This window comes from Lissotriton helveticus, chromosome 2_1, assembly GCF_964261635.1.
Source record: "Lissotriton helveticus chromosome 2_1, aLisHel1.1, whole genome shotgun sequence".
Lineage (NCBI taxonomy): Eukaryota > Metazoa > Chordata > Amphibia > Caudata > Salamandridae > Lissotriton > Lissotriton helveticus.
In genome coordinates, this window is record NC_136059.1 from 1849430716 (window position 1) to 1849454710 (window position 23995).

A 23995-nucleotide genomic window follows, 5' to 3' on the forward strand; every position below is an offset into this window, starting at 1 on the left:
TGTGGTACCCAGATCTCATTCACATGCCAGAGAGGTCTTTTAAAAAGCTTCCTTGCAGTCTTTAGCTCCTAACCAGACTACAGTGTCAAGATTCTCCACCCAAGCCTACCATCTTTGAGTTTTACTGCTGAATTTATCCAGCATGACAACTTTAATGTATCACACTATTATTTGGACATCCTGAATCAAACTCAACAGCCTTCAACATGAATATCATACTCATTCCAGTGGAAAAGGCATTGTTGAAGTATATCAACCCTTCCACGGGCCAGCAAGAAGCAATTCTTCCATATCTTCTTCATTTGTTTGGTGTGCTGTTCCTCAAAAGCAAGTTACTGAAAAGTGATTGCTGCTTTTAGAAAAGGAAATAGTCTGGATTCCCTTTTCACCTTTTCCTGACTCAAGATACCTCTTCATGTTCAGTTAGAATACACTGGGAGTTAAATATAGTCCTCCGTGAAAAGAGCCTTTCTTGTAATTATTACTTCAGAATGTAGGACTTGTGACTTCCATGCCTTATGTTTCAATTAAGCATATACAGCCTTCCCACGAACAGAGTGGATTCAAGTATATTTCTTTCCTTCTTGCCTTAGGTAGTGTTTGATTTCTGTTTTCAACAGAAAACTTCACTACCTGCCTTTTTCCACAGTTATGAGACATGTACGAGCACATCTTAGACAATAAATGGGCTTTGTGTTTTGCTTTTTTTTGTAACTGAAGTTAACAAGAAATCTGAATATCTATTTTGAATTATGGGTCCACAGTTGCAGGTCAACTTGTTGTTGGATATTCACTTGCAAACAGTCCATAGGTTGATGTCTAGTTTCCAGTTGCCATAAGGCTAACTTGAATGTTGCTGGGGAACCTAAGGCCCTTATAAGGTGAGAAGTTGCTGATCCAGCTTTATTGATAAATAGGTCTATCCGAAATCAGCAAAATAGCGATCTTTTTGCTTATTTACTGTATACTGCAGTCTAGACTCATTTTTTAGCACTTATTCTCACAATTATCATTTATAAATTGTAATTACCTTATTGGTATATCTTGTGAAAAAGTTCATGGATCCCACTTGGACTGAAATATTTAGTGTTTATGACATCAATGAGGAGTAACATAATGAAGAACTTAGATCACAATTAATATATATTCTTTCTGACTGTACTTCGTGCCTTACGAAGTAGAAAACAAATCATCCATATCTAGCATTCACCATTTCAAATGTGAAGGTTCAGTTTGTAATTAATATTTTTAGGTCGAGCGTAGAGCTGCGCATGCGTAGCATGCGCTGTCTAGCTCAGGACCTATTGTTGTGAGTTTCGGGGGAATCTGAGACAGCATTCGGCCACGCACCTCTGCTGTCTCAGATTTGTCCGCGTGAGCGCGCCTCGCGCTTTTCTATCTGGCTGCCCGTCCCCTGGCTCCGAATCCCCGCAAACACGCAGGCACGCCCACAGACATACACACACACACACACAGGCAGGCACGCGCACACACACACACACACGTACCCCCCTCCCCCACCACCACCACCACCACCACCACCACTCACGGGCTCACGCGCACACACAAACACACATATCCCCCCCTCCACTCACCGTGCTCGTTTGTCGCCTCGCCTCGCTGCGCTCCTTTTCTCCGGCTCATCTCCACACGCGGGGCACTTCTCTGTATTTTCACGCTACCGCGGGGCTCTCCCTCCATGATGGGAGCCCCGCATCAACGAGCAACACCGGCCTCTTCCGGCCGCGTCACAGGCCCGCCCATGTCACTGGCAAGGATGCCGGACTTCCTGTTTTCGCCCCGCCGGCGACACTGCTTCTTCAGCTTATTGTTTTGCCCACTGACTCTGCTGAGGGTTTGGGAGGATAATAGAGATGTTTCTGTGGGGAGCTGCATAACACTTAAATCGACCCCATATGTGTCCAAATAGTTGTGTGTCGATAGTTCACAAGAACTCGCCTCCTCCTGTCAAAGGTTTTTAAGTTTTCTGTGGGAAAGCTTTGTGAAGTCCGACACTTTGGTAAAATGCACGCATATAATGAAGCAAATCTTACATGCATGTTTCCAAATTTTTTTGTGTTGGGGGGGAAGGGGGGGGCTTTTTTGTCCGTTTTGCAGAAGTGTTATCTGCAGAGCTGGCCAGCAATGTGAAGGGTGCGTGGACTACAGAGTTCTGCTTATTCATTACCTTTACTGAGACCCTCAGACCCTCGACTTCAAGGACTTTTTATACGTATTTAAGTAAGTGCAGAGTACATGGATGATCAAAACTAAGGTTACCACTTGGCTTTGTCCCGGCCAGTACAGAAATGAGCAAGATCGCTAAAAGGCCATATTTCTAGCTCTTATCTGTGCATACTTCAAACAGCAAATGTAACTAGAAAGCACTTTTAAATGTATTCTAAAGCTGTTTTAATGATCCATTGATGATAATTAAAGAAATCAAAAGACAGAAAGGCGATGTTACAGATGAGTAGATACAATTTTGTTAAAGGTCCTATTTAGTATCAGTTGTGTTCGGTATTATGTAGCGCAAACTAGACCCGAAGAACAACACTCAGGGCCAGAACAATATTCTAGTGTCACGTGAAAACTCACGAGCTGCGTTAGGAATGAGAACGTGTTATGTAAACACCAGTGGTGTGGTGTGTCCTATGAGGAACAGAGGGTTGGTTCATCTCTTATGGCATCCGCGCCTCCGATCACCCTGCTCCTCCCAAGTCATGATGGCCGAGCCTCCTCCGATCCTTATACTTGAAGCACTACAAAGCACCCCGTAAACAAATCACACATACGATTATTAGCAGTACTATAGTTGTTTGTAGCTACTACTAATAATGTTTATTGTTTTCATATTTATTGTTTCTGTTTCTTCCCTTTTCCCTTTTCTCATTCATTATTATTATTATTATTATAAAATAAGTTATTACAAAAGAATAACGTATATATTATAAAATAAGTTCCTCCAATCAGTTGTTGCAGGTGGGGCCCACCGGGATTACGTTTTGGGGACTGACACTCATTTCTCTCATCAGACTTTGTCCAGAGCAAAAGAGTGCGAAACAAACAAATGGAGGGTGAAGGAAGGAAGAGAAAGACAGGAAAAAAAGAAAAAGGGAGAAAGTACCGATGAAAAAGAACCTGCATTGACACTCGGTACTCCAACATTCAATAGCGCCAACCGCGGGCTGCTGATCAAAAAACTTTTGTCCCCCGGCAGATTCTTTTACAAATGAAGAGTATCTCAGCAGATGTACCCATCGTCTAAGGCTTTTATCTGTTGTACAGAAAAGCTGTGCATCAGGGGAAATGACTGAAGCATACAATGTAACCCGTCCAACATGCCGAGGCTAAAGTACATTTTTTTGCTTTTTTTATAATGTGAACTCGCTCTTTACTCAAGGACTAGTTACATTACATAGAGACAATGATGGACATTGTTTTGTCTATCATTTTAGGACGAAATAGTTTTGTTTTTATTTTTTTTTTGGCCCTAGGAAATTAAGTTATTTGCCCATTGACGCCAAGACTCGAACCTGGTGCCCCAGTTCCAATGTGGGCAGCTCTGGCCTTAGCGCCGCACCCTGTCCTGGTTCACAAAAAAGCATGCTTCTCACTAATACGATTTATTTTGTGCACGATTCAATTGTATTTAATGTAGCGCTTACAACTCCTGACGAGGCTATAAATACGATTCTTTTCAGTAGTGCTGCCCACTAAAAATTGGTATTAGTAGTACTAACAGTAATGCTGTACGTATAAGTGTTTAAAATATTAATATTATTTTCTAGTTCCTTGTTTTTTTTAGTCGTGCCATAAGTATGCGCTATATCCACATCCACATCCACCACCACATCCACATCTACCACCACTTCCACCACCACTTCCACCACCACATCCACCACCACCACATCCACCGCATCCACCACCACCAACACCACCACATCCACCACCACTGCATCCACCATCACCTCCACATCCACCACCACATCCACCACCACATCCACCACCACATCCACCGCCACATCCACCGCCACATCCACCGCCACATCCACTGCCACATCCACCACCACATCCACCACCACCACATCCACCACACCCACCACCACTACATCCACCACCCCATCCACCACCACCACCCCATCCACCACCACCACCGCATCCACCATCACCACATCCACCGCATGCACCACCACATCCACCGCATCCACCACCACATCCACCATCACCACCACATCCACCATCACCACCACATCCACCACCACATCCACCATCACCTCCACATCCACCATGACATCCACCGCCACATCCACCACCACATCCACCACCACCACATCCACCGCATCCACCACCACTACATCCACCACCATACATCCACCACCACATCCACCACCACATCCACCACATCCACCACCACATCCACCACCACATCCAACACATCCACCACCACTTCCACCACCACCGCATCCACCACCACCGCATCCACCACCACCACATCCACCACCATCACCGCATCCACCACCATCACCACATCCACCACCACCACCGCATCCACCACCACATCCACCACCTCATCCACCACCGCATCCACCACCACCACATCCACCACCGCATCCACCACCACCACATCCACCACCTCATCCACCACCACCACATCCACCACACCCACCACCATCACTTCCACCACCACATCCACCACCACATCCACCACCACTTTCACCACATCCACCACCACCACATCCACCACCTCCACCACCACATCCGCCACCACATCCACCACCACCACCACATCCACCCCCACATCCACCACCATCACCACCACATCCACCATCACCACCACACCACATCCACCACCACATCCACCACCATATCCCCCAGATCCACCACCACCACATCTATATATGTGTGTGCCTCTGTGTGTGTGTAGGTGCAAATGCAATGTTCTTGGATTTTCGTCACAATAAAATACACTGAACATAATCTTCACAAAAGTTATTTACAAACGTTTAAGCTATTGCCATTATAAATTACAATAACTTTTATTTAAGTATTAATTATTTACAAAATTAAAAGCCATTGTTATTTGTAATATCAATACATCTAAGTCACGTAAATACAACACACATTGCATTACAAATGCTATAGGTGTCACATTTGCGAAAGTTAAAACTATTGACATTGTAACTGACAAAGCTATTAATTTTGCTATTTTCAAAACCCACACATAAATAAAAAAAGTGTCATTTACAATACCAATCGCTCAAACTTTCCTAATGCGAGACCTATTGCATTTCCAATGCTTGTTTGCTATGCAAACAGAAAATAACAAGGACACTTTACCATTTGTTGCATCAGGATCTCTCACTTCCCAAAGCATGCAAGTTCTCTTTTGAACTACTCAATTTTGCCACATTTCTTTAAGGAGTGACAGACATTTTCCAAATCTTCTTTAAAAATGCTTCCTGATAGCCTCTATTATATTGTAAGCATTGGTGCAACGTTAATTGAGAAACAGGAGGACACAGCTGTTCTTTTGGAGCTAACGTGGACATAGTTTTGATCCATGGAAATAGTTCATACTTTTGTCGAATTGTTTTTCTTGTTGGTCAATAACAAATTCCAAAAACTGTTTTTGGTTTGTTGTCACTAGTGATCAACTACATGGTAAATACACACATACGTAAGTATGTTTGGGAAAAGTTATGACACAGTTTCATATTTTATTCAGTAGAGTAACAAGGCTAAGCTCTCTTTTTTAAAACTTCCTCGGTGCTGTCTAAACAGCTCATTAATCTTTAATTCTAAAATAAGTTGATTTATGATTTAGTGGTGACTCAAACTCTCTGCTTAAATTGTTCACCATAATCTTTGACTGTTCTCTTCAAATTCCTAACCTTTTCTTTTTAGGTTTTATTTTCTGCCAAGCATCAGACTTCTTTTCTTAGAATTATACCTCATTGATGATTATTCTCATTCTTTAAAAAAAGGAAGGCTGATTCTGGGAGTATAAAAGATGCAGACTAAAATGTAGCAAATTTATATGCTCCTAATCTACTCAGTTTGATAACAACTTATTCAAATACGTTTTCTCAGACAAACCAACAATTTCTGCAAACAGTAACAAACCAAAATACGGAAATGGAGCAACTTCGCAAACAACTAAGGTACGATTGAATATTCTTTCATACATCCAAATGCTTGCCAAATGTTTGCATTTTAGAATTTATTAAAAATATTTTTTATTGTATTCTGATGACTGTGACCTCTATTAAGTAATGACGTTTTCAGTGTCTTAGATAATCGGAACTAAAGAGACTAAATGATTATAAATAGTTATTAGCCGTAGACTTTTAATGCTTTACACAGTATTTCAATGCCATATTCGTATTTTCTCAACTGCTCCAATTTCTTCACATAATGTAGAAAAATAAGACATTTGTCCATTGCCAATAAGGCAGTCTCACTTTTGCTGGTGACCACTACATGCCACTAGGCTTTGACATACTCCAAATAGTCCATTGACGTGTAGTTGACCTTACTCTAAAAGACCATTACATGTTCATGTTTTGTCAAACATCTAGTAGTGATTCAACACTACTTTTACAACCATTGCTACTTCATTAAACCAAAAACAATTCTGAGATGCCTGTTCAGGTTAAAAAATATATGTGTATTCTAGTATTGTGGGGTTTATGTACAGATTTGATCTACATTTATTGTCTCTTCTCTAAATCCAAACTACCACAAAACAGGGGAAACCCGGTAAGCCAAAGGCATCTGGGTAAGTAACATACAAGCTAAAGTAGAACGATGCCTTAGGTCTGATTCAAATAATCTTTTTCTGAAAGAGCAATATAAATTATCTCCTTCTAAATGCAATTAATCATTTCCAAGAAAATACATTTTGCCTCATTTATGTACCCCCATACCCAATTCCAACTCAAAACACCAATTTCTAACTTATGCTTTATTTTTGCGTTTGATTAGAAAAATTCTGTACCACAACGACTTATTGATTTACCAAACAATATTTAGGTACAATCACAAAATAAACATCTATATACACACATTACTTCTATACAAATATATATATATACACACATATTTTTATCTCTTTCAAAACATGTTAGCCCAACAAATTTTTTTGAAAATAAAGGATGCTATAAACATGTACAACTAAGCATTCCTAAGCAATAAGATCTAATCAGAAATCAACAAAAGAGCAAACCGGGTCTATATTCTTTCGACCTAACTTCTTATTATACTCTTTTAAATATGTATTTTCACAACGTAAACTATTTTTAGCGCTGGTGTCTTTTCATGGGTGTCGACGCGTTTCAGCCCATTCACTACGGGCCTCATCAGGACAAGGGCTAATAATGATCCGTCGAGAAAAACGGGAGGTAGGGGGCTTCTATTTTCCAAACAGTATGTCCTATCCAATTCTCCTCTATCGATGTTATAAAGGCCGCTCCCTATAACACTCGTTCGTCCTAGTGCTTGTTCGACATCGTATTTAGTCCACCGCCATGATCGATCTGTGGCGTCTAAAAACGAGTGGCGACCTATTACTAAAAAACCTGTGGAAAATAAGAAAAAGGAATTGATTGCCCCCACGTATGCAGTTGGAGTTGGGTCCGCATTGACTAGAGGGAGCGGCCTTTATTCTTTATCCTTTCGCTCATATATAATTACAGATCTAGTGACTGTATTGCTAATCACTGTAGTACCGGGCAACAGCTTTGGCCATTTCCATTATCCAAGCTATGCACGTACTGGACCAACCACTTTAGCTCGCTGCATTTTCAAAAATGATGGTGTAGTTGTCCAAGACCAATAACAATGTATGACCTCTTCTAGACAGCTTGTGCCATGGAAAAACTCATATCGCCACTACATACCCCACTCAACATACATCTTACAGCACACAATATCCAATATACATGTACAATTTTTTAAAGAAAGGGCTTTAGTTCCGCTTTTTCAGCAGTTGGCCTGTTTCCTTTAGCTGCTCTGGTATTGGCTGACAAGGTTGTTCATCAGTTTTAGAATAATTTCAGCCTTTTATTGGATGTATACATTTTTTGGGGAGTTGTAGCTTAAGAAGTGATGTGGTAAAGTAGTTAGTCAATTCAACTTTATTCGGCTTGGAATAACCATAAAAGCACTCAGTTACAAAACTGTTAAAAAAAGAGAAAATACAATTAATATCATATTATACTGAAAACTGATATATACAGTATTTCATCACTGAAGCAATCTCGTTTAAAAAAAAAACGAAAGTCTTCATACAAACAGTTGCAAGGAACATACTATGAATCCACCTCAGTATCTGTCTTCGTGGGCAGCAAACATTTTATATAATTGATTACTGTGTTTTAAACTTGTGGCTGCCCAATTGTTGGAAAATAAAAGCACATGATTATAATGCCTAATATTGGTACCACGTAGCAGCGGGGATAAAAAACGCTTCAGATGGGAAAGGTAAAGTGTACAGAATAGCATATAGTGGGTACGACTTTGCATGAAAGAATCATCGCGAGGGCTCGGTGCAAGATTTGAAAACCACAGGCCCTGAACCGGGAAAGGCAACAGCTGTAAGGGTCAATAAAACCACTGGTACAGGTCTGACATTTAATGGCAGGGGACACACACTAAGTTGTGAGGCTTTTCTCACTTCAAATCATGTCTTCTGCAGCTACGGCTCCTCCGCTAAGGCGGAGTAGCGTCGGCCTACTGCTTTTCAGCAGTGAAAAATGGATTTTTTTTTTACAAAGGTTATTATAATTTAATTTTTTCTCGCTCACTTCCTACAGCTGAGGGGGGCGGGGCAGGGCTGTTCCTTCTGACACGACACAGCTGCAGGAAGGAAGAGTTGTGGCACTATTTAAGTGTGCATGACAGTTTGGCCAGCCTCTCCACCAGAGCTGTGCTGTACAGCTGGGTGGAGAGCAAGCACAAGGTCCTAGTCCCTTAGTGACCCCCTAACTAGGACGTTCACGGGCTAGAAGAGCACCGACGCTGCAGATGGCAGATAAACATTGTTTAAATTCTTTTCCCTGATCTACCGCACCACTTTAATGTCCAGCAGCCACCACTGGCCTTCTGACATGCATTATAAAAGTGTCCTTTCACCATGGCAATTGATTGTGCAAGAATACTATCTGGCTGTGTATACAAGTCTTGAAATCCCTATTCACTAAATAGGTTCCCTTAATGTATGCAGCCTTGCAATATTTAAGACATGATCCAAGGCTAGGCAATTGGAGAATATTAGTCTGGTGAGTTTGGCTTTGGAGATACTCCATATCCGCAGCCATAGAAGCTTGATGACATCTTCCACAAATCCTAAGCCAATTTTAGCATGTCATTGCGTCTGTTCTACATTGCCATTTCCCCAAACTCTGACACCAAATGTTCCGATTGCAACACATTTTCTCCTGTAAATATGCAAAATCTCCTTCACTGGCTTATGGCCAAATCTCGCTAGGAATTGAAAATTGAAGGGCCCTAACGTTTATTAGGAGCTTCCATTTGTTTGTTCAAATAAGTAAAATGTTGGACTTTGGCCACTTCCTCTCCTGTCAGGCTGAATTTCTTGGATTTGGCTTTCTTTCTTTGGGCCTCATTTAATGACAAAGGATTTTGTCAAATTCGTTTTCAGTCCTAAATTATCCATAAAGGTACAAAAAGCATTGAGGATGATTTGTAGCCCATTCTTGGTTCTTGCTCATAGCACTGTGTCATCTGCATAAAGCAGGACAGGGACCACGTGGGAACTCGATTAGGGCAAATCCTTCCCGGCTGTACACAAAAGGCTTTCTAAGCCGTTACATACAGCAAAAACAGGAGCAACTTCATAACCCTGAAGAACCCCCAAAGTTGAATTTATTTGCGGGGGAAGTTTGCCCTTGTTGCCAAACTGGACCTTTGCAGATGTGTGGCAATTTAATCGGCGAAGCAGGTCAATTAAGGCTATTTCTTTAACCAGGACATCTAATATATCCCAAAGTTTCGGACGCTGTACCTTGTCAAAGGCACTGTGAGGTCCATGTAAATTAGTTGTTTCATTTGTTATTTTTTGTAAGCAGTTTGAAATACTTTATTTTTTATAAGTTGTCCCACCAGCAATGGCTTCTGTAACTGATGTGTTTGTTGGGCCCCATTGAGGTGCAGTATTAGGCCACATCTTCAGAGCACTGGTTTAAAGAAGAGAGCCCAAAGTCTGCGCCCTTCAAATTAGCTAGTGAATGGTACACCCTACACAATGCTAGCTTTTGTAACACATCCTCTCAATGCATAGGTATATTGAGAAGGATCATACACTTCATTACACTAACCCATTTGAACACAAACTAATACCTCTGATCAGCTGTACAGAAAACCGTAAACAGTGCAATCACGACAGCATTGAATGCATCCCAGGCCTGCCTCTGCAGGAGCTCATATATTGTACTTATAGGTGCCAGATGGACGATGCGTGACAAAGCGTTGTGATGCTCATGAGGTCTTAGTGGACCATTCCAGGGTGTATATCAGGCCGGGGTTGAGGATCAATTTGAAAGCCTTCCTTGCAGGACTGGATCTCCCTCGTCTCTCACAAGATGACGCGAAAGACATATAGGATGCTATTACCCTGGAGGAGCTCATACTTGCCTTGTGGGAGTTGGATACGACAAAGGCCTCTGGGGGCAGTGTCTTCCCAGCCTAGTTCCTACAGGCTTGCTCCACTTCCCTGATGGAGAACCTACTAGAGGTATAAGGCTCAGAGGGTTGGGACCCTGACTCTTACTATGTGCCAAGGTATCATTTGCCTCATGCTGAAGCCGGGAGGAGCTGTGGAGGATCCCTCCTCATCCTTCCCACTGACTATGATCGATTCAATATTAAGGTTCTTTGTAAATTGTTGGCCAAATTCTTGCAGGGGGTTGTGGGTCAGCTGTTCCATGAGACCAATGTGGGTTCATGCCAGCTTGTAGCATGGTGCTTAATCTCTGGCGGGTAACACATGCACTATACAAAACCACTGAAGGGACCAAGATATGGCACTGGTATTGATCGACTTTGGGAAGGCTTTCAACACTGTCAACTGGATCTATCTCATGATTGTGCTCGGGGGATGGGCTTTGGCCTGGAGTTCCTGGGTTGGATTCAGCTATTGTACAAGGACCCCGCGTTGTGGATCAGGCTGGGTGGCTAGGTGTCTGGGGCATGGGCAGTTGAGAGGGTCACTCAACCGGGTTGTCCCCTCTCAGCACTCCTGCTCGCATTGGCTGTCGAGCTGATGGTGATATTGTTGAGCCTTGTGGCATGCGTGTGGATGAACAGAATCACATTGTCTCCTTATATGCAGAAGATGCATTGATCTACCTACACTCACCCAAGGAGTCGGTCCCACACCTGATGATCCATGGTGGTTTTTGAGCGTGTCTCTGGCCTGCGAGTTAATATCCGAAAGACTTCACTTTTCCCTCTGGAGAGGTTGGCCACCATACCACACAAACACTTACCCGAGCTCGGTATATGTGGCGAAGGGATGAGTTTTTGTTACTTGGGGCTGATAGTTGCACATACAGAGGACACCTACAGGTGCCTCAATGGGGACAGGGTGTCGGGGACCTGACCAGGTTGATTGCCTTTTGGAAGACTCTACCCCTATCGGTGGTTGGATGGGTGGCCATTGCCAAGATGATCTTTCTTCCGTGTTGCTTATACCTTATTCAGAACTTGTTGTTCCCCCTTGGAACAGACGTCTTTCGTCATCTTGATAACCTGTTAATTTCGTTGGTTTGGGCCGGGGTGGGCAGTTGAGTTGCCCTGTCAATACTCAGGAGGGACATGGATGACGGGGGACTGGCACTGCCGGATATGCAACGCTACTACTTTGCAGCACACCTCCAGCATGTGACTTGGTGGCTGACAGACTCAGATAATTGGGAGAAATGTCTGTTGCAGGGAATGCTTGGCGAGGACACCTTTTAGCTCTTATTAATGAGAGGTGGCCTTACCGGCGATCGGATCCCCTATTTGGTGTGGCAAACAGCTCGGTTGTGGAATCTGGCGGTGAAAAAGGTATTACGTAGGATCCCCTTTGACAGGGAGATACAGATTTGGAACTTGAACCCTTTTGGTCCATAGATCAGGATATGTCCATGGAACGATAGAGGTAGGGGGGATGCCTTTTGGCAGGGGATCTCTACCCAGCGGGTACTTTCATTACATTTCAATATACTCAAGACACCTTTGGCGTGGAACGGGGGTCACTTCCTCCACTTCGCCAAACTAGAGAACAAGGCTAGGGAGTTATTGCGCACCCACCCAGCGGATTCTCAGCCTTCACGTAAACTGGTAGGTTTGATCAGATGGGGCAAGGGCAGTCACGTTATTACATTTTTTTATAAAGCTCTCATTGAGGATGCTATAAAAATCCCTTGCTGAGGGAGGACAACTTGGGAGGTAGACCTGGGCACCACACGGATTTAAACTGATGCACTTCCATTTTTTACACTGTACATATATGAAAACTGCGGGGCTTCAGAGAATAGACCCTACTGGGGCTGCATAATGTGCTCCCAGCAGGGAGGAAAACACCACCTTTTTGTATTTGGCTTGGCAATTTACCAAGGTTGTAAACTATTGGAAGGAGGTGATCCCTAGGTTGGGGGATGTCCCAAACATTGAGATTCATTGCATGCCGGCGGTGTGCTTACTGGGGATGGTGAAGCTACCCCGCAAAAGTAAAATGCCCTACAAATTTTTGCACCTAATGTTGCTCCTAGCTAAACTCCGAGTCACTATAGGCTGGATGGAGTCCTGGGTGCCAAGTACAGATCTTTGGGTCAAGGATGTGCTGGATTGGGGGACTATGGAAGAACCCCATATATGTATCTCTCACACTAATGAGAGAGCTCCAGAACCAAAAGAGACCTGGAGTCAGCTGTGGATGAGTTCAATACATATGGTAGCTCGGATTCTGACCAGGGTCAATAGATTGGTTATTTTTGTACATTGGGTACATTGATGCCCTCTGATGAGGTCACTTAGTGTGAACGTATTCAATGTATAAAATGATGCTCGATGTACTGCTTATAAGGTACAGGGAGGCTGGTTGGTAAACACTCTGACTGCGCAGTTGATGTTTTGTGAACAACAAAAATGAAAAAATAAAGGTTTTAAAAAAAAGTTCTTATTCTGTAATATTTCTTTGGACTAAGTTACACAATGTATTCAAACGTTATTGTTAATATTTACTAAAAGTCTACTTCAATTGTACAGTTGTTTTATACATATGTATGAAAATTAACTTTTCAAAGTTTAGACTGGAAACACCAGTGGCTAATTTGCATTGGCCCAGTAGCAGCTTGCTCCTTTGTCAGTGTTTTCTCCTTGATGAGGTATGAAAACTGTTCCCAGTGCAGAAACAATGGCTTGTGCCTTTTGCTAGAAAGGCCAGTGTGTGAGAAATAGGACACATTCTCTCTCAGGAAAGGTAGTTGTGGAGAGTGCAGGAACTTGATTAACTCAAAAGGGATTAGGGTGAAATCTACCCATTGACAGTTAACTGTAAATTAAGGCCTGGGAAGAAGCGGTCCTTTCATCACAGGGCCAACCGTAGGCAGCCTGTCTCCATTCCAGTGGGAGGGAGAGCTGATCCCAGAACCAGTTGGTAAATTGACATTAGAGTCCCTGCGAATGGTGCACTGTGTGATAGTTTGTAGTAAGGTAGACAGGATATGCTGTACAATGGGGAAGGTTTGCCCTTGGAAACCTTTTGCCTATTGATTAAGGAGTGTCCAGGAATTACCCCAACCAACTGGCCAATCAATGGAATGATACCTCAACCCTAGCTCCTCAGAACACATCTGGAACTACTGTCTATAACCTGTGTGGAGACCCGAAGTGTTGCATCTGATCCCACTTGTGCCCAGGCAAGACTCCAAGGTTCAATTGACTGACCTCCTGTGTAGCTTCAGAGACATTAGAAGCTGCAAGAGGTATTTTATTGTAGTGATCAGTTGATCGTTGGCAAGTGGATTTGGACTGGGCTGTACATATGGGTGCATATAGCCTCTACTGGAGTGGGTCTTGGACCATAAGTGTTTTTCCTGAGTTTTTTTAAGCCTTAGAGATGACAAGGAACAGCCACTCCAAAAAGTTGTGACACGTAAACTTTTCGACCTCAGGGGTGACTAACCACCGACGGCTCTCCTCCCAAGGTGCTACCTTGGCTGGCAAGGAAATCAGGTTGGTCCTGTCGGAGTATTTTCCTACCCAAAAGAAGATTTCAGAAATCCCTTATGGCTAACATATTCAGCTTCAGTGCGACCTGCCAGTCTTTTTCTGGAAGTTTTGGAGTTTGAAAGGAGAGGCTAAGTTCCAATATACAAATCTATAAGGTTTCTGCTCTGAGCTTTTCCTGCCAAAACCAAGAGCTTAATCTCAGCCTCGTCCAACGACTACCAGACTTCAAGAGGACTTTGCTTGTAAACAGTTTTCAACGATGTCCTGCTGGAGAATTTAGATTTACATAAGAAAGACTAAGGGCCTGAGCTAGAGTATGGTGGACAGGTTGCTCCATCACAAAATTTTAGTTACAGTCTGCATTAAAACAAATGCTTTGTATCCTTTGGATCTTGTAATAAGTCGGACGGGATATCCATCATTTTGGTAACCAAGCACCCGTCCTCCAAATTCTAAATTGGGCCCTAAGTTTGAAGGTAAAAACTTTAATCAGGATGACCCACTTGGTGTATGTGACCTTCACTCCATCGTGTCAGCCTGAAATCACACTTAAGTCCTAGTCAACCAGTAACAGACTTCTGATTGGCACTTTACTTTTTCTTGGCACTTTATCTCTGTGTCCTCAGGTTGGATTTAAATCATGTTGGTGTCATTTTTCTTATAAAAAGTTTCTTGATTTTTAAAAAATTGGTTATGGTATTTTTATTATGTTGTATTTTCCCCTTTTTTTGGTGCTGTTGAATAATGTATACACTTTCCCTGAGTTTATCTTGACTGCTCTGTGCCATAGTTACCGGGGTTAAGCCCAGAATTAAATTATTGAAATTGTGTGTTTAACCTGACAATAGTTTGTAATGAGATTACATGTATAAATTGCCACATTACAAGAAGGAAAAAAAGTCTGCATTATTAACCGTAGCCATTTTCCTTTATACTTTGCCAAAATTGCAAATCCTATTAAACTCAAATTCGACAGAAGCAACTTTTTACATTTGCCTCTATGTATATTGCACTGGAACCCATCGCATGCAACTTTCAGCAGAAAGAGTGAACTTTGCCATCTGACTTTGCCAGTGGACCCAGCCCTTTCTTAGCCAGGGCAGCTGCTTATTCCGTATGACTATGCACAGCAGACTCTGTCCACAGGGACTAGTCTTGTGCAAGGGCCTGTGCACAACCCCTATCCCACTAACACCAATTGCTTTCTGCCTTGTTCAGCTGTTTTGTGTGGGACTGAGGCTGGAAGCAAGCATTGACAACTGCCAAGTAAACCTTTTGCCCATATTTCAGCCATGTACAGCAGGCTCCATGCTATGAACACAGTCCTTGCCTCTGGCTACTGCAATGAATAAGGAGATTAAAGGAATGCTTGACTCAATCTCAGCCACTGGCAATCCCTCAGACCATCCAAATCATCACTTTCCACCCGCCCTTCCATTCAAGACAGGGACTCTCCTTAAGCAAACAGGTTTTGATGCTGCTCCAGTAGGAACAGTCCAACCCGAACTGCCACTCCTGGTCCACTCCAGATGGGACCACAAGCCATCCCAGACCAGTTTCAACCTACTTAGGTTTCATCAATGAGGTATGGCTTGAGTCCTGTGGCACAGTAAATGCAGGAGCAGGGTTGGTACTGATTTGCTTAAGGTGGCCTCCAGTCTAGAGTGGCACAGGGGCCAAAAAATAATTAACAGAAATGTCGCCGAGCGATTGCCAGTCGCTGATATTAATTCAAGCATGTCATTCATCACCTTGTTGTTGTTGCAGTTGCCTCTATTTAGGTACTTTACTAACCCTAGCCTCACTCAAACCAAATATCTATGGCTTTTGTCTGAACAAGCTGGCTTGTTTGGGTAAATAGAGGGCACAGTCACTGGCCTCCTGCCATTGCATACACCGAACACCCAAAGCAGCAGTGCAAGGCCTTCAGTCAAGCAACCTCTAGGCTCAGGATTCTTTGTTTATCCAGCACACAACACCTTGTAGCAGCTCTTAGCTCAGCGCAGTGGAATCGAGACAAAGAGCGTGACCTCTTATGAGGGTGTACATCCGCCCCTTTCTCACCCAAACTAGCTGTACAGGTTTTTCAGGTATTTGCACTGCACCAGCTCTTGTCCAACCCAAACCAGCTTGACACAGCTTTTAGCTAAAGCCTGCTTGTTTGAGCATAGGGTTTGGATGCAGGCCCTGCACTCAGCCTCCACCTCGCCATTATCAGACAAATCAGCTACACATGTCCTTCGACCTTGCACATCTGGTTTGATAGGTTGTGTTGATTCTTTTGAACAAACCACGAAAATTGTATTTTTGATGAAAATCTCCATTTTCATATAAATAATACATTTTTTAAGCTAAATAATGCTGCCATTGTTCTGAAGATTCCCTTCAGCATCCTTACAAACAAACCAACCTCATCATTCCAAGAGGTTTTTAATTTTGTTAAATTTGGATGTCTCTTTATTCCACCCTCACCCTCCACCTAAAGTCTATCTATAATTCCCACCTTGAATCCAGAGAAAACAATGAATAAATATCAGTCACACTTGCAAATAAATTGTCTGAAAGTTCAAACTTTTTTTAATGGAAACAAAGGCTGGAATGGCTCAGCACCAACTATAGCCCACATGCAGACACTGATACGGCTGACACTGATGAGACGAGTGTGGACTATGACTCCACTACAAGGAGGGGTGGGGGGACTGATTCTAGCAGTATTGAGGTGATCTGTCCGCAAGCTTGGTGTGCTGGAACGCACCATTGTGTGCCAGAGATAGGCCATCAGAGTGTTCGCTGGTTGAATGACTGTCCTTTCCAATACGATCCGCCATGTAATGAGTACAGTGCTTCACAAGCTGCTGTCTTTATTTCTTTAAAACTGAAAAATATAGGTTAAAAAAAAAAAAGAGTTGCATCCCCAATATAGTCATTTGTATATCCTATAGACGTGGAGAGCAAAGCGAATAGAAGGCATTTGACAGAGCAAGAACACTTGTAGAGGGCTGTCTCCAGTGTCGCTGGAACTCTGAAGCATTTTGTTACTGTAACCAGACATGAAGAAGGAGACCTGAACTTCCAAGTGAGGAGAGGCACTAACACCTGATTGCTTGAAGATTTGCACAATTTAAAGTTCTGTGTGGAGGTTGGTTCAACTGACTAGGCAACCAGGGACCCTCAAAAACCCTGCAAGCTGTCCATAAACGTTAAAACTACATAAAGTGAGGAACAACTGTGATGATTTTAAGCTAAACATCTATAAATAGTTTACATTGCCCCTTCACATGCCTATATCTGCTGCAGTCTGCAGCGAGTTGTTCTGAATCAACAAGCATTTGCACCATCCTTCTTCTGGGTTTCTGGATATATAAACATTTAAAGATACTGGTTGACCTACCCTCTTCCAGTTCCAAACAGTAACTGGTAGAACCACTTGGCCTCATGGGAAGCTATAGTTGGTGCTGAGCCATTCTAACCTTCGTTTCCATTAAAAAACGTTTGAACTTTCAGACAAAACTGGAGTTGGGATGAGGTTGAATGAAAATCAATCTCAAGATATCCTCTAAGGGAGGAGAATAAATCAAAAGATAAAGGATGCTTAGTCGACTTGAAGATACTAAGCTAAAGTTTTTTTTTTTAAAAGGTGCTTGTAGGAGGACAACACTTGAAGGTGACCATCTCTCACAATGGTGCTCAGCTGGGGTACGAAACTCCGACCTATCCACCAATATATAAACTCTCAATCTTATGATTTCTTCTAAATTTCACACATTGAGTTCAGATAAAAATCCTATAATAGCCCTGTCCGTTGCAGCTTTAGGGTGTCCAGTACCAATCGTGTAAAATTTGTAACAGGCAGAATTTCAATCGGGCTTCCCAGGTGCCTTTGTCAAGGACTTCAAGTATGTCCGGCCAGCCCTCTTCCTCGATGGTTATATGTAGGCATGTTTGCCATTCCCCTCGTAGACCTCTACGGAGCGGTTGTACGCGTAAGTGGTTAGTCAGGGTACTGTATAGCCCCGACATCGCACCCTTGTATCATCCCCATTCAAACTTGAAGCCAAAGGATTCCTAATGAACAAATTCTTACCTTAATTTGGGCTATGTGCATTTGCTCGTTACCACTGATCCTTCAACTAGTGCACCATCATGAGTTGCATTGACCCTACCACATTTTTTTTCTCCCAACTTGTGTTTCTGCTCTCTGCTCCTTTCGGCTGTATGCTGTGCCCTCGTAGCAACCTGTTATTTACCTGTTCATTTTATTACTAGTTTGGTACCATTTATTTGTGATTATTGTGACTACAACTGTTTGAGACTGTTGCTTGATATCGTTACTGGAGTCTTCTTCTCCGTTTCATCCCTGTATAAAGCCCTTTGGTATCCCTTGGGATCTTGTTTGCGCTATATAATCTTTATAAAATTAAAATAAATTAAAAAACAGGGGGTATTCCAGTATAGGTGAGGGTTCCAGTATCCAAGGATGGGAGCCAAGGCAGCGTCTCAGGAAGTGTTATATTTGTAAGTGTTGCCAAGCATGTTGCGAGGGGAGTCTGAAAGCTGGGCGAAGGGCTTTAACCCACTGTTTTGAAGGACCTGATCCAGTGCCTGAATTCCTCCCACTTTCCAACTAGGCCACTGGAGTGCCCGCCCGTTTATGCGGATACTGTTATTTCCCCAGAGTGGGGCTTTGGAGTGCAGTCAGTGATTTACCCTCAGGAGGCGATTTGCCCGATGTCATGTCTTATGTGTGGCCTGCCTTACTGGGTGTGGGGTGGACTTATGAGGGATGTGGTCTCAATAAAGGAAACCGAGGCCTTCATCGCAGCCTATGAGTGAGCGATCCGTTGTGACCCAGTGGTGGTGGTCTGGGGTTCCAAGGAGTAGGTAGGCTAGCTGTGAGAGGTGTAGGGCAAGGGAGTAGTGCTCAAGAAATGGTCAACTAAAGCCACCGTGGGAACGGCAGGTTATAAGTTTGGCTGTGGCTAGACAGGGATGGGTGGAGCCCCAGACGAAGGCCTTTATTGGGGCATCTATGCGGCACAGAGTAGCCAGAGGCGCCACAATTGGCAGCATTCCTAGGGTATATGTGAAGCGGGTTAGTGTGACCATTCGTACGTCCTGCACTCTTCCCCACCAGGAGAATCATAGGATGGACCATTTAGCAAAATCTGTTTCCATTTGTGTTATGAGGGGTGTCAATGCCTCTCCCCCCTCCACTATCTTATTGCATGATGTCAGAGACTCTTCTGACCTTACCTACTTGCAACGTCGCTTGTTCCACACAGCGCCCGCTAGAGGCAAAATCGGCATCTTACGACAATGGAGGTTGCTTGCCCTCCCTCGCAGGAGTACTGGATAGTGGTAATGGTCCAAACGGCGTCCCATGAATGCATTATATGTGGCCTGCAGGAGGGGGGGCGTGGCCTGGAGCCAAAGATGGTGGACGTGTAGTTTTCAGGCTCCGTCCTTAGCCCTAAATACTTGCAATCTATCCTGCAACCCCTACCTGCAGCCCACCTGATTCCTGTGCCGGAGGCCCCCGGGGGTGAGCTGCGTGCAGCGGAGCGGTATCTCTCCCCTCGGACCGCATCAAATGAGCGTTGTGGCTGCGGCACCTGTTGCGGCCTACGGGACGGTGAGAAGCCCCGGGCTCAAGTGAGTCGCCTACCCGACCTGCCTCCAGCTGCTATCGCGGTCCGATCGGGACCCTGGACTGGAAGCACCCCGAGACACCAGCCGAGGTAACAGAGTACGAAGAGGCGCCCTATCCTACCTGTGGCCCCGCTGCCACCCTTTCCATTGCTTAGCCCCTGCCCGGCCGCCCTGCTGTGAGGCCCGTGGAGAACGCGGGGGCATTCCCGGTCCGGATCGCTGCCCGCCCGCAAGCCAGCAGCACGCCTACCATCAACAGCGCTGGCGAGGACTGCGGGGCGGGCGATACAAGTCACCCAACACCGGCGCTGTGGGCCCGGCTTCCCCCGGACTTCATCGGGCACTACGGGTCGTGGGACGGCCCGACTCTGAGGCGCATTTTCACCAGCGCCATCTTGCCTCCACACCCGGGCCGGGGCCGGACCCCCGGGTCTGGACTGTGACATCTTGCTTGCCCCCTGGCTTACCGGTCGGCGGGCCGGGAGCGAAGACTCGACACGGGGTGGCGCGCAGCGGGGAACAGCGCACCTCGCGGCGAGAAGCGGACCCCGGATACCTGGGCTGCCGGCTCCGGCCCACGGTGAGGGAGTGCGAAACGCGCCTTGGCGCCCTGCCACAACGCTCCAGTCCTGTCGTCTGTCGCGCTCCTGGCTGGGATTCACGGCTCGACTACTGATAGCCTGGGCCATACTGTCTCCCCCCGTCCCCCCCTGCAAAACCGGGGACACGCCTGCCCGCAGGGCCCCCAGTGGAACACCGGCCCACCCAACAGCGACGCCACGTACAGCGAGCCTGCACAGTCCCTGCTAATCCTGGGGTCTACGCTGCTGCCACCTTTATCCACCACAACTTGAACCCTCTGCAGCCACTATCCGGCGTTCTAAGTGGACACCTGAGTTGGCAGCGGCAGACTGCTGCGACCACTACAGCGCCACCCTGCTAACGAGATCCATGGGCAAACACAGGGGCAAGACTCATGACCAGGGTGCTACGGCGGACATGCAGTCCACGGGCTCCGAGGACCCGCTGGCCTCCTCCAATGTGGACATCATTCCACCGACCGGAAAGGGGTCACAGGACGCCAAGTTGGACCTTATCCTCAATGAAATACGCGCGAAGCCCTGGAATCGCGCATAGACAATATGGCGACTGGCCTGTCCCTATTGAGAGCTGACCATAACAAGTTGGCGGAACGGGTCGCGGAGCAGAAGATGGCGCTGAGTGACCTCGTACCATAGCAGACGGAACACTCCACGAAGTTGGAAAGCGTGGAGAAACAGCTTAAACAACTGTGGGATAGGGTGGATGATGCCGAAGGACGTGCCCGCCGCAATAACGTCCGCATCCTGGGCATTCCGGAGAGAAGCGAGGGGAGGAACCCCACCCAGTTCGTGGAGGACTGACTACGGAAACTGGTGGGCCAAGAAGACCTCACTGCCCTGTACAGTGTAGAACGGGCGCATAGGATGCCGCCGCGGCCCCCAAAACCGGGGGCACCTCCTCGTCCCCTGATCGCACGCCTCCTCCACTACAGAGATCGTGACACTGTCCTACGAGCGGCCAGGGAGAAAGCACCGATACGCTTTGAGGATAAGAACATATCGGTCTACCCTGATTTCACGCCCACTGTACAGCGCGCCAGGTCCACCTTCATGGGTGTGGAACGCAAATTAAGAGACAGGAATATAAAATATGCACTTCTGTTCCCCGCTCGGCTAAAAATACTGCACGACAATAAATCTCACTTCTTCGACTCTCCGGAAGAGGCGGAGGAATGGATGGAAGTCACTCTGGCACCACCGACCTCACAGGACCCGTTTGAAGATCACCACAGCGACGCCCACAGGGACCCTCCGGACCGACGGAACAGCACTTCCAGCCCCGGGCATCACTCTTCCCTCGGAACACCAGCGAAGGCGCACCCTCCTGGTAATCAGATGGAGGGCCCCTCGTCATCATCACCGCGGCTGCGACTAACAGAGGAGGCACTTGCCGCTCACGACGCGGAAGCAACCGGAGACAGACTCACCGCCACCACCGACACCCACACGGAGGTATCCGGATCAATGGACAGCCTGCCGCTATTTCCAAAGATCACAGCCCAGATGGCGGCGGAGTTCTGATCTGCTGCGCGATTGATCCCCCTCCGGGTGGTAACGTATAACTGATCCCCCCCTTTTTTTCATATATGGTGGGTTGCATAGGGGGCCCACACTGTCGAGGGCTATCATGCCCATGCAGGCCGTTCGGTGACAGTCGCCAGAGGCCTACCACCCCCGGTATGCACATGAACTTCACTGACTTGTGCCCACGTTGGGCACCATGGTTTGGCTCCCGAGCACGTTGGCTTGGGGACCTTCTTGTTAAGGGGTTACATGTTTGCAGGACACTCTCACCTTATAGCACAGCAGAACTAACATGGGCACCCGGGTGTTTCACTTGTCCGCACCACACAGATAGTTATGGGGCCACTTAATAATTACCAATTGTGCACCTGGAACGTACGTGGCATGGGATCAGTACACAAACGTCATAGGATTTTGGCTCAACTCAACTGCAGGGGGACACAGATTGCTTGCCTGCAAGAGACACATTTGAACGCTGCTGAAAACGTGAAACTGCGCAAGAAATGGAGAGGGCAGCTCTTTGCTACCTCCTATTCTGCGTTCTCCAGAGGGGCGGCGATCTGGCTCCGCGTCTCTGTCCCCTTCCAGATGTTGGAGCAAAGAATCGATCAAGAGGGACGTTATGTATTTGTGCGGGGACTGTTGGACAGGGATGCTATTGTATTTGGGTGTGTGTACTCGCCGAACTCAAGTCAATCGGAGTTTTTGTTAACTGTGAACAGGGTACTTGCGGATTGGGCTGATCATCGCTGGCTAATTGGAGGTGATTTCAATGCTGTGCTTGATGTTACATTGGATAGGTCACATCCCCCTTTACAGGCTGCTGAGAGTAGAAAACAGGCAGACGCACTTACGAGGTGGGCGGAGGGCTGGGATCTGGCAGACGCATGGCGCAGCACACACTCACAGGAGAGGGAATATACTTTTTTCTCCCCACCTCATCAACTTCACACCAGAATCGACCATGTTTTCTGCTCCCGCTCCCTCGCGAATTCGATTGTCCAGACCCAACACATGGGGAAAACTCTATCCGATCACAGCCCCGTAGAACTCACCTGGCAGTGGGGCAGGCGGCTGGCCCCCATCTCCAGATCTCCTTGAAGACTCGGTATTCCGGTCCTCCCTGTCTGACACTATAGAAACCTACTTCTCCACAAATGTGAACACAGCCAGCACCCGGCAGTTGGAATGGGACGCTTTCAAAGTTTGTCTGAGGGGGGCAGCAATGACCGCTGGTGTGGGCAGGAAACGGGAGGTAATCAGTCAACTGAAGGTGGTGGAGAGCTCGCTAGCGTCCCTAGAGAATGAAGCAGCCGGCACAAATGCACCCTTCACACCGCTGCAGGAGGCTCACATTAGACACGCAGAGCTGCTGGAAGACCTGAGGCTTCTAGACTATAGAGAATACACGAATAGGCAGCACACACAGGCAGATAGGGCCGGTCCCCTTCTAGCTCGCCTCCTACGAGATTCTCAGTTAACCACCCTATCCTGAAAATCTTAGACCAGACAGGCAGCCCAACTACCACCCAAATTGGGATTAACACGGCGTTCAAGGACTATTACACCACGCTGTACAGCCCCCCACGGCCCCTATCCGAGATTGCATTTGAGGCCTTCACGAGGGACCTAGACCTACCCCAACTCACTGACAAGCAAACCAAAGACCTGAAGCGTACCATTACAATAGCGGAAATCAGGCAGGCAATACAAGCTCTCCCGAAGGGCAAGGCCCCCGGAACAGATGGCCTACCGGCCGACTTTTATGCAACATTCGTAGACCTCCTGGCCCCACGGTTGCACACTGTTTATTTGGAAGCTCTACGGACAGCCTCCCTACCACAATCGTCCATGCAGGCATTGATCACGTCCCTCTTAAAGCCTGCCAAAGACGGGCTACAGATGGCCGACTACAGACCCCTGTCCCTTCTCAACACTGACTCCAAGATTTTGAGCAAAGTGCTGGCGTCGAGGCTCGT

At 45.9% G+C, this 23995-nt stretch overlaps 1 protein-coding gene across 2 annotated transcripts in view; it reads left to right on the plus strand.

Annotated features, from left to right (window-relative positions):
- The window catches only part of SCLT1 (sodium channel and clathrin linker 1), a 558774-nt gene that overhangs the window by 211941 nt on the left and 322838 nt on the right, over positions 1 to 23995 (plus strand). For both annotated transcript variants that reach the window (XM_078677643.1, XM_078677642.1), the window contains exon 8: positions 6094 to 6164. In XM_078677643.1, the coding sequence (XP_078533769.1) occupies positions 6094 to 6164 (71 nt within the window). The remainder of the gene's footprint in view (positions 1 to 6093; positions 6165 to 23995) is intronic.